The sequence below is a fragment of the Microtus oregoni genome, unplaced genomic scaffold, assembly GCF_018167655.1.
Source record: "Microtus oregoni isolate MIOR12 unplaced genomic scaffold, Mior012 000013F_ref0000133, whole genome shotgun sequence".
Lineage (NCBI taxonomy): Eukaryota > Metazoa > Chordata > Mammalia > Rodentia > Cricetidae > Microtus > Microtus oregoni.
In genome coordinates, this window is record NW_024543072.1 from 34,029,786 (window position 1) to 34,041,900 (window position 12,115).

Below are 12,115 nucleotides of genomic sequence, written 5' to 3' on the forward strand. Positions count from 1 at the left end.
GGACTGCAATTGCTGAAATATTAATGGCACCCTCTGTGAAAAATAACACCAGGAAGCTTCTCATTATAAATTAAAACTGCAGAGAAGCAGCAGCAATGAAATAGAGGAACTCGGCAAAAACACATTATTAAAAAGTTCTTAAGAATTAAGACAGAGGAGGACATCTTTAGTTCTCTCTTGCCCATCCTGACACTGGGATCTTGCTGCAGGAAATGTAGCCTCTGCTGGCTGAGAGTCATGATCTCACCACCTAGCTGGGGCGTGTAGCCAAGCGTACCTACCCCCTTGGCATTGCTGTTCTAGTTGCTTTCCTGAGCCTACTCAGAGAGAGGTTGAGGGAAGGGTAGCAGAGGTAAGAAAAGAATAAGCAAGTGGTATAGGTAAAGGGAATATGAGCTTCTTATGGCTACAGTTTCATGTGACATAGTGGTGTATGAACAACTGAGAGACAGCAAGGGGAAAGTAGCTAGATTCAGAGTCAGAGAAACGTGGTCCCATCCTTTGTCCGATCCTCACATGACATGAGCGCTTGGCACCTGGTGTCTTAATTATCTGATTCCTCCAACCACATCATATCATGGCCATCATTATGTTCTTCAAGCCTTGTCCCAAACCACAACGTGAGGCTGTATTTTCAGAATGAGCTAAGGAATGACTGAAAGGGGAGGGAGGAGGACACGAAATGACCTTTGATATTGATAGTGAATATTGATACTTTTATTGATTTATTTTTATTGTGAGAAAGAAGGTACAAGTGGCTAAGGAAAGAGATGTCACCAGAGAGAGAGAAAGACAGTGTCATCCTCACAGAATTCACTTCCAAGCTACATGGGAAAGGGGAATGGATCCTTTAGGACCAGTCCAGATAGGCGCCATCAGCTCTCCTGTGGTTCGTGGGGATACGCCAGCCTTCCTAAGAATACTGGACATGTCCCAAGCTTCTGATGACCCAAGATCCCTTTTCTCCTGGTCACTCTTGTCTCCCCATGTTCCTAACCAGACTCCCATTCTCTCATCTTCCACTGTTTCTATCTTGAGACTGACTCTCACAGGTTCTCCTGGCCCTCTTATTCATTTCCATTTTTGGGTGTGTTGACATACGTCTTTGAATGGAAGAAGTTCTTTCAGCCTGACGTCTCGGCTCAGTCCTCAAACCCTCCCACCTCCCCCTTTCACCTCCAAGTCCCCTCTCTCCCAGAGCACATGGATCTTCACTTGGACTTCTATGTATCTTGTGACCCTCACGGAAGGAGGGAGTGGGTAGTTCCCTTAAGACAGAGAGTGCTTCTCCACCCCAGGTGAGGTCTCTGGGTGTCACTCAAATGGACTTAACTGTAGAGAATCTTTATCTCAACTTCTCCCTTCTCTCTCCCTCCCTCCAAACTCTCTAAGCTGAATTTGACGCTCAGAACAGCAGCAAAGCGTTGGCAGGTGTTCTGGGCGCTGTATATGCAGTATGCAAGGAAGCCATCAGCAGCAACTGGAGAGGGTTGTTATGGAAAGTGTTGAAAGTGAGAAACCAGGCTGAATTGTGGGTTTGTTTATATGTGTAATCGTGGTGAGAAAGTCCCAGGCAGCTGACGCCATAGCTCCCATCTCAGGGAAGAGAGCGAAAGAAAGAACGGCAGATGTTCTAACCTATACTAGCCTGCGGAACAGGAAACCCTCAGGACGCCCGGCCCCTCGCCCTTCACCCGGGCCTCTGTAGGCGGCAAATCTAAACACTTGGGAATTCGCAGTCGTAGTCAGTCATCCGGCACATTATGAACTTCCACTGGCGATCCCTGTGGGAGGAGAACCGGATGAACATCAGTGGGAGTCGCTGTGGGCAAACAGCCTTGACGACAGGCTCTGGCAGGATCTCAGAGCAGCAGGGGCACCTCACCTTGTTCTTAGAAGACTTTGCAATAACGACTCCAGGCAACCAGTGGGTCTGTAAAGTTAGTTGGCCCCTTACTGGCTATAGGCCATAGGGAGGCTCTTATTCATGGCCGGAGGTTAGTTCTCCATGGTTGAACCTCCAAGGTGCCTCCAGGATTTACAAGTTCATGGCTCAGAGTAAAAGCATTTATTAGCACCGTCTCCATTTCATTGCGGGGGGGAAAAAAAAAACTTCCTCCTAAAAGGCCATCTATTGTCCCGCCAACCCTTCCTTTCTACCGAGTCAGTATTCTCCATGACGTGGGATACAGGAGGTGCACTGTGTTTCCCCTTTGAAGGCACTTGTAAGGTGAGTGGTGACAACTCAAGACACCTTCCAGTGGGAAAGAGGACACCTGCTCTTCTCCCCTATTGGAAATGGAATGGCCTGTTTAAGGGATGGGATGGATTTGAGAGGGTATAGAACTGCTCAGTTTTGAAAAACAGGGTGTGGGTACATGTGTTTGCTGAGCTTAGGACCATGTTCCTTTTTCAGCCACTTGCAGGGACTGGCAGGCACCGTTGTCATTGTGAAGCCCTTTGTGCTTCCAATGTGCCCAGCCCTGCATTAGATGATCTACGACTATGTGTTCCTTCAATAATCTTCACCGTGACTCATTGTTTTGTGAAGAAACAGGCTCAGTGAACTAAGATTGCTTTAAAGGATTACAAGTGATAGGTGATGATATCAGATTTCAAGTGTGCTGGCCTCAAATCTTGCTTTCTCCTATACCACTCTGCTTCCCATGCCAGGTGACTGTAATGCCATCAGAGGACACAGCTGTCGTGCACTTTGCATAATCCCAATAAAGTGTGAGACTACTTGCTCCGTAGCCAACCAAGCAATTTCTTCCAAACACAGTCCTTTCTCCTCCTCCCCTTTCCATCCTCCAGGTGTCTATCTTGGTGTCTTCTAAACTCTACAGCAGGTGGTACCTGCATCCAGCTTCTGAATGTAAAGTGTGTGGGGATGACCATGCTATTCTGGGCGGGGGATGGGAGTGGTAAGTGAATAGCCCAAGGCCGGCTTCCCAATTCTGAATGTTTTTCCAGCTTTTTCCAGCTTTGTCTGTGCAAAGCTATTGGGGATAGTGTTGTTCTCCAGCACACAACTTTGAGGACTTAGGGGAATGAGCTGTGCACTGATATTTGTTCTCGTAAAATCATCCACAGGGGATACAGCGTGCTTTACATGATTAATAAGCTGGTGCTGTGTGTGTTTTCTAAGTGAATTTAATTATCATAGCTAAGACGTGCATATCTATGCAGGAAGAAGATAAGGAAGATCTTGTGGCCCAGCATTTGTGTTTTTCTTTTAAGAGGCAGTTAACAGATACTGGGAGAAATTTAGACTTTGTCCTAAAAGAATCAAAGGGTCCAGCCAGGTTCTGTTTTCCCTTCCAGACAGTACCTTTCAACTAGGGCTCAGGGGCTACCATGGTATATTTGTCAATGGCTTCAAAGAGTTTAAGGTGTAACAGTGGGTTGGCCTAACACCTAGAGACTCGCAGGACAGACACCTGCAACAAAGAATCGTCTCTGCCCAGGGTAGAAATTATTCCAGGAGGAAACTTCCATGAGCTGCACAAGGAAGGGAAGCCCTTGCTCTGAAGGTATTTGTCCAGTGGAGGTGGGGGCGAGCATAACATCCTGAACAGAAAGGAAGAAACGAAAACTGTGGACCTTCAAGCCACTGAATGTTAGGAACTGCAGCAAAATTACACGGGCATGCTCCATGCTCGCCCTTCCTTCCTTCCTTCCTTCCTTCCTTCCTTCCTTCCTTCCTTCCTTTTTTAAATCTGGCAGGAGGAGGGATTCATTTTAAAACAATCCAGACACACCATATCTCAGTCTTCAGTGAGTCTATACAATTTATGTGACTAATCATTTCCAAGCCAGCAAGAACTGGCTGTTTCAACTGCCGAAAAATACTTCACACCAATTTTGGGTGATATTCGTTCTTTACTGTTTTCATTTCCTGCTATATTATTAACCAGAAAACTCAGAACCAGTTTCCTCTTTAACCTGGGGAATCTTTAGGAGCACTGGACACTGGTACTATCTTCTGAACTTTGGCAGACATTTTGCTGTTCAATGACACTAGATTTTCGTGCTCTTTGAGTTCTTGGGTCTGTATTTAAATATAGTTGCTGTACGGCACACCACTCAATTGTTTCTCCTCAGTAGGGTGAGTTTACCCTAAGCCCCATTTCTTTTTGAAACTGTAGATGTTAGGAAATGGGTAACTAAGTAAGTTAAAATCCTATCTCTAACAAAAACAAGTTGCATATGAGAATTGAGGTGTTCTCCTGTTGGGAAACAAGAATATTTGTTTGTGGAGCCTGTGACATACAATGTGCTTTTCCAAAGCTATTTTGTATTTTTAAAACTTACAATCCACATTAAATAAGTTAACAGCAGTTAATCGAGATGTAACTGCATTTGAAAGCATAGACACAAAAGATAAATGGCACTCAAATTGCTCATAGTCTGTTAGCTAATGAGATTTTGCTGTCAGCTCTATTAGGTTTGCAAAACCCGAGTGGGTGATCTTTCTGGAATTCATTTTTGTGTGACATCATTATCACCTGATTAAAAGTAGTCACATCAACTCTTAAGGTTTGAATTTCTCTATACTTTTTCATGATAATAGAGAACTAACCACAAGGTCTACATGAACATCATTTCTACAGGAATTCTGAATTTTGTTTTCTTATGGTTTGGGTGTATTTGGGAGAGGACCACAAAAGAATAACGGGAGAAGTGGGAATGGGCTGGGAATGTAGGTTGGTGTTGCTCAAATCTTCTTTTCATTCATGAAAGATTGCCACTTCATCATGGAATGAGTTACTCCTTTTTTCATTTCTGGATGTGATTAGTTAGATCACATAGTCCACATATTAATGTCTGCCACAACATCTGTGTGCTGTAAACAAGTGTCCAATGTAGTCATAGTACTAAGTAGTACTAAGAGGTAAGGGTTGTGGAGGCTGGTTATGTCAAAAAGATGCTGCCCTTGTGACTGCTATTAGTGCTTTCGTAAATAGGTTCAGTGCAACTGTCTTGTCCATCTGCTGTATGGGGACCCAGCGAAAGGTCCCATCTTTGAAGCAAATAGCAGTCCTTACCATATATCTGTTTCTTCTTTGATCTCATATTCCCCAGTCTCTGGGACTGTGAGGAATAGATTTCTGGTTTTTATAAATGGTCCAGGCTCCAGTGTTTTGCTCTAACAGACTGAGCGTACCAAGAGAATGAATTTTGTGTGTTCTTCCTTGCCAACCCCCTCCTCTTCTTTTCTCTCTCCCTTCCTACAATTCTAAGCAGGGAGCACACAGCAAGGCACAGGACTAGAAAGGGCCTAACACTTTCAACTGTTCTAACCTGTTCTTGCTGTGCCAAACCCTTTCTGAAGCCCAGTATAGGGATTGCTCAGACCATCAAGGGACACCGATGTCTATCAAGTTCCAGACTCTGCTGTGGAGTAGGCTGATATCTGTCCTCCTTGGAAAGGTCACTCTGCCTTGTGAGGCAGATCCTGAGGACTCTCACTTCTCACTGGCTCCTGCTACCTAACCAAACCTACAGTTAATCCTTGACTAAGTAGGAAACTAGAGTATGGAGGTCAGCGAGTAAAAATACCCACAGTCAGGATCCTCACATCTCTAGCCTCGAGCCTGCTGGAAAAGGGGTGACCCTCCTCACCTTTCCACTGCAGAGAAAGTGGTTGTTGCTCCTCGGATGTAGTAGTCATAGTTATAGGAAATCATGTCTATTTCTTCCCCATAGTGGCCTGGGTATTCTGTTGTCAGCCTGTGTGGAGAGAACAAACGGTTGGAGCAAATGGAGGGCTCACGTGAAGGAGAGGGGGAAGATCTTGGGCAATCAGAACTGGAGTTAGATGGTTTCTGCCAAGCCCAAATGATAGGCGTCTTCTTCCGTTTCTCATCTGCCTTTCCCTAACCATTGTCCTGTGCACTCAGCACATGCAGTAGCAGCAACTATAACTGGAACACACGCAGAAGGCTCCCAGTCTTTGAAGGCATGCTGAAGTATTTCCATTCTGTTCAAGTCAGCCTGTTTCACATTGGATCATGCCTGACTCATTATTAGATCATAAAATCAGTTGAACTTATTATGGTTAGCTCTCTAATGCTTTCTATTGATTGTCAACCAAAAAGGGTCTAGAGCCACTGTGGAGACAAATCTCTGGGCTTGTCTGTAAGGGAATTTTCTAGATTGGGTTAACTGAGTAGGAAGACCAACCCTAAATGTAGATGGTGCCATCCCACGGGCTGGGCTCTTGAACTAAATAAAATAATGGAAGCAGTTCATCAGTATTCATCCCTCTTTGCTTCCTGACTGCATACAATCTGGAGCTGCCTCTACCTCCAGCTGCCATGACTTCTCTGCCATGATGGACTCTACCCCAGCACTGTGAGCAAAAAAAAATAAGCCTTTCCTTCCTTTCGTTGCCTTTGCCATAGCAATGAGAAAAATAACTGATATATCAGCTTCAAAAAGAACTCGACAGAACAGAAAGTGTCAGGTCACTGGTGCATTGCCTACAATAATCTATGTGTGAAAACTTTATTCACGTGTATATATGCACTTATGTGTAGATACTATGTGACAGTTTAACAATTTCTTTTGTTGTTGTTATTTTGTTTTGGTTTTTTTTTGGGGGGGGGGGGAGACAAGGTTTCTCTGTAGCTTTGAAGCCTGTCCTGGAACTAGCTCTTGTACACCAGACTGGCCTCGAACCTACCTCTACCTCTGCCTCCCGAGTGCTGGGATTAAAGGCATGTGCCACCACTGCCTGGCCAACACACATTTCTTATCATGACTAATAACAGTAATCATGTTTAAAATAGCTGGCTAAAATGTGAGCTTTGCAAAGATACAGCTCTATCTGAGGCCATTGTTTCTCTGGCAGCTCAAATAATTCCTGCTTCTTGGCAAATATTTTCTGAATAAATAAATGGCTTTTGGAGAGTAATTTAATTGGTTTCCTGATCTATTAAAATGAAAGTTCTCTTGTACATTTTCACTGCAGCTAGTGAAAGTATGTGTAATATAATTACATAAGGCAGGTAGGCAATCATTAAATACTATTCTCCACCACCACCAGCATTGGCGCCTCCACTCCCTTTTCTTATTCTTCCTCTTTTATTCTCAAAGATCGAATCAATCCTGGAACAAATTTAGAGTCCTCTGGTTCTCATAAAGAAAAATCAAAACAAAAACGAAAACAAAGACTGCATGTTTTTTCTGAGACAGGTCTCACGTAGCCTACCAGACCTTGAGCTCACTATGTAGCTAGGATAGCTTTCAACTTTTCACGCTTCTGCCTTTACCTCTCAAGGGCCAAGATTACACACATGCACTCCCACTCCTGAATTCCATCTGTATCCCCAGGGCTGCTCAGCAAGCAGCTCATTTGTGAGTGTCAGTAATCCCACTTGATTTGGGTTTGCCAGGCCATTGAGTATTGAAGATAGGATGATCTCCCTCTCTGCGGTTAATGGCCTCTCTCTCAAGACCGTAAGGATTTTCACAAGATCCCTGTTTACAAATCAGAAGGTTTGATAGGAAGGTCTACAAGGAGTGCTTAGGTACGGCAAGACCAAGGTCAGCCCAGGGGAAGTGGGACTTAGAAATCTAAACTCTCTTTTTGGGTTCTTCTTAGTCATTCCCTGGCCTGCACGTGTAGTAATAAGAGCGGTGGGGCTGCGTTCCCAGCACCCCGGCCGCCTGCTTGGCTAGCTTATGCCCGAAATAACAACACACAAACTGTATTCATTTAAACACTGCTTGGCCCATTTCTATCTAGTCTCTTCGAAGCTAGCTCTCGCACCTGGACTAGCCCATTTCTTATCATCTCTGTAGCACCGGTCTTACTGGGAAGATTCTAGCCTATGTCCATCCTGGGTTGGAGCTTCATGGCGTGCATCTTCCCGGGAGCGGGGAGCATGGCGTCTCTCTGAGGCGTCTGCTCCCGAGAGGAGAGCTGTGGAGTCTGAGCTCACTTCCTCTTCCTCCCAGCATTCTGTTCTGTTTACTCCACCTACCTATGTTCTAACCAATAAAATGGGCCAAGGCAGTTCCTTTATTAGCCAATGACCTTCCTCCATCATGCACGGCTCACTCTCTTCTCTACTTTGTCTTCTTTGAAGACATCATCACTAGGCCTCCTTAGATACCAAGCCTCACCTGGAATGGTTACATGTATTTTTACTTGATATTTTATGAAGGGAAAAATTTAAATCTCTTTTGTGCTTGTAAAGAGACCCTGAAACAACACTTCTTTTGTCTAACAACAACAACAACAACAACAACAAAAATCTAGCTAAGTGCTTCATCAAAGAACCTAATAAGGCCTCATTTGGAGCCCACTGGCTTGTGGTCTGAAGATTCGGGGACAGGTATAGGACAGCTTGCCCAGGGGGCTGTTGAGAACAGGCAGAATAAAGCTGGATTTTGAGAGTGTTTTCTGTATTTCATAGAACATATTCTAGAACTTTAAAAGGCAGCATTTAGACACACACATAAAACTTAGTTACCGAGCATTTTTATTTCTGCTCCTGCAATATTGCATTGGGCTCTGCCCAATTACTCAAACTGGTTGGCTCTTGTTTCCATCGACCTTTTGCTCTGTTCCCAGATCACTTGGATAGTTAAAAACAAACATTTGGGATAAAGTGGGAAAGAAAAGCTTGCATTTAAAATAAACACCAATGAGTACTAGGTTCCAGAGGGGCAAACAGTTCCCTAATGCTTTTTTCTGGTGGGGATTCATTATTCACTTTATAGAGACCAGGTGGGGTCTTCTGTTCAGGTGGGCAAGTTTTCCTAGGAAGCCTCTCTATGGTAGCAGAGTCGGCTGTCCTCCAAATGTCTGGAACTTCCATGGGAGGGAGAGGCGTGTGTCCCTGGTATGTTTCCATCTTGGTCCCAGGTAGGCTTAGCTTTGATTTTCAGTTGTGTTTTGTTTTGTTTTCATCATAAAATCAGAAGTCTGAGTTCACACTTTCTTCCAGAACCTTGGATTAGGATAATGGTAAAGGAGGCTGGGAACCAAAAATGCGGAAGTAGAAAAGGACCCCATCATTGGTAGAGTGAGCCTTCCAAACACCGCCGATAGCAAGAATTTCTGTTTCAATTCAGCCTAGCATTCCAATTTTTTTTAGTTCAATAGCTATATGCTCATTTATTTCTTAAAGGCATCACACATACACACACAATGTCCTAATGAATAAAAACCCTAGTAAAAGTTCTTCTTTAAACTTACAGAGCTAGAACTGAGACAAAGTGTTCACACTTTTCAGAAAGTTAAAAGAGGACAAAGAAACAGGATGATCATGTTTTACTGGACATGGTCTTGGCTTCCTTAAGGGTGGGAGAGAATTCAGTGTGGTTTCAGCTTTCTTATGAATTACTGTGTAGTTTCAGACAGCTTTTTGGCAAAGTCCCTCACAGAGAGTATTGTCTCATATTTCTAGCCCAGATAAAATAATCAATTAAACCTGAGGCTTGGTAGGATAAAGGGGAGGACAATATATTAAAGAAATAAGCTTATTTTAAAAGTACTCTTGAGCAATATATGGGACCATATTCTCTTTCAGTTAAAAAAAATCACTAAGTGTAGGTATATGCATGTGTGTGCATGTATGTATATGCATGTGTGTGTTCATGTGTGTATCCACATGTGTGTATGCTCATTCCCCCTACCACTTTCAGTAAATAGTTATTGCTCACTTTTTGTTCCAAAGTTTGGAGAACATTGTATCTTGAGCATTGTACAACTTCTCGTGTCAGATAGGGATGAACAAGATAGAGAGAAATTAAATGATGCCTTAATTATGAGCAGCCAAAAATTAGTTTGAACTGAAGGAAGATTGACACAGGACTTTCTCATCCATGATAGTTGAACCACAGAAATTGTCAGCAGGTGCAAATGGACTCAATTAACCACGTCACAGGGTGACTGGCAGAGAGATCTCTTTAAAGCATCACTGGTCCATGGGACACCATACATATCTTTTATGAGCTAGTTTTCAAGGGGATAGAGGAGACACTTAACAAGTATAGACTTGTTGTGTCAAGACTGGCTTACCTTTCACACTTAGATCAAAGAAGATACTAGTTTCTGACAGGAAGTCACCGGGAACATTCCTAAACATCACAGTCTATTCATGACCAAGCCTTCCCAGGCAACAATAAGGAAGGAGGATACTACAGGGTAGATGACTTCGTTAGTGCCCTAACGTTCTTAATTCATGCTACATCGGGACTTGTTTGAACTATTCTTGCAAAGACAGAATGATAAAAACCCAAATGGTCTTATGTGTAAAAACAATAAAAATAAACACAACGTGAAAGAGTCCATGTCCTCCGGAGTCACATAAGTGCCCTTCTTGGTGTAGACAGACTGAAATCTGGGGACTTGGGCTGTGACAAACATCCAGTGTTCATGTCTATCCTCTGTGGCATTTGGGGGTTTATATTTCAAACAGTTCAGATATGTATCACCACACAGGGGAAGCATAGTTCCCGGGATGGCTGGGACTTAAATTAGAAGAGGAAAGTCCCTGAACTTTTTTCAAATTGCTGTTTTGGAAGTGAGCCTCCAGCTGGTGCTTCAAGGGCTGGTGAGCAGTCACATTCGTTTTGATTACTGTTGACTGTCATCAGCCATATTATCTCCTGGCTACCCTAACCTGCACATCAGCAAGGACAGCTTCACCTCCAACTTCTCCCTTCCACTAGCCAAGCCCTTCCCCCCACCATTAGCTGTAGATGGTAGCTTTGCCTACTGTTTGATCTGTGCTTTTACTTTCTTCCTGCATTGAGAGGCAGGTAGCTGTGCACTATACAAATAACAAGGGATCTGGAGGTTAGCGAGACCTCTTTGAATCAAGCTCACTCCTTTGAAGAAAATGACAGCTTCTGTACCTCAGTTTCTCCACAAGCACAGGGAAGATATCAATAGATAGAGCAACAGAATCATTCGCTGTTAGGAGCTTATCCTAACTCTATGAATTGAAGTCATTTCTTATCCATTCACCTTCAGTAGCCGACTGGTTAAATGAATGAAGAAAGGAAAGTGGCTTCTAGAATCCAGTGGATGGAAGTGGGCTTATCTGTCATTGAGAGGTTTGCTTTGTCCTAAGTAGCTCACAACTTGGGTGAACCGACTCCTAGACAATCAGCCATATCCCTGGAATTTCTGTTTTTTGAAGTCTGAACACAAGAGATGCATCTCCGATATGCAGGCAGCAAACAGACATCGACATCATAAACAGGGGTCAGTAACTGTGCAGCCACTACGGCTGATGAAAGGGACAAAGGATTTTGCTCAAGCTCAGAGGAACTGTGTCTGCCAGATGGAGTGCGTGCAGTGTGAGGAGCTGGTTGTTAGTGAAGTAGAGGAACCTTCAAACTCAGTGTGCACTCATTTAAAACGTAGCTTTCCGGCTAGTTTTCTTAAGATGTGGGTAGCTCCATCTCTGCAATTATAGCTCCTAGCTTGCTCAGGAGATTCAGTGTGGAAACTTCCCCTTCACCAGGCCTCTGGGAAAGGTGCTACAGGAGACCACTCAAGCAGGGTGGGATGACAGACTCCCAGATGGAGGGCCTAAGAGGTGATTCTTGAACACTGCATCACAAGAATGATCTTGCCAACAAACCTCCCCTGGCGTTAATATCTGAACAACAGGCTGTGAGTTAAATGTTCTCTTGATTGGATCATTCACAGTGAAAGGGGGGAGACAAAGGCTCTCCTTGACCGAATCTTGTTGTGGGCTAGAGATGTCCAAGAATTCAGCAAAGCTGTTCTCTGCTTTATGACCTGGACACAAGGAGGGGTGGGGTCAGGGGTGGAGAAGTCTCAGTCTGACTGCCGTGGCAAGCCAGGGTGAAAGGTGATGTGAAGGTCACTTAAACAGGTGACGGTGTCCAAATAGATAATCCAACAAGCCTACTAAGCAGCCTTAGATCCAAAGAAGAAACATTTAGAGAGAAAAATAGTTGCTCAATTCAAAACCCTCCATTCCCAGGATGCATGGTCTCCACCCAGTTGGCAGACTGACTGGGTTGTAACCTGCAGCAGCTGGAGCTGCTTGAGGGCAGGGGATGAGTGCAGAAGGTCTCTGGAGGCTTGTGGCTCCTTTGGTGACATGTGTTTGTTGTTTGC

The 12,115-nt window shown here is 44.1% G+C and overlaps 1 protein-coding gene across 1 annotated transcript in view; it reads right to left on the minus strand.

The window, feature by feature from the left end:
* Positions 1–696: 696 nt before the first annotated feature.
* Positions 697–12,115, minus strand: part of Dpt (dermatopontin) — a 28,299-nt gene continuing 16,880 nt past the window's right edge. Inside the window, exons 3-4 of the mRNA XM_041662711.1 lie at positions 5,626–5,733; positions 697–1,784 (exon numbers count right to left, since the gene is read on the minus strand). Coding sequence (XP_041518645.1) covers positions 1,718–1,784; positions 5,626–5,733 — 175 coding nt within the window. The 3' untranslated portion in view covers positions 697–1,717. The remainder of the gene's footprint in view (positions 1,785–5,625; positions 5,734–12,115) is intronic.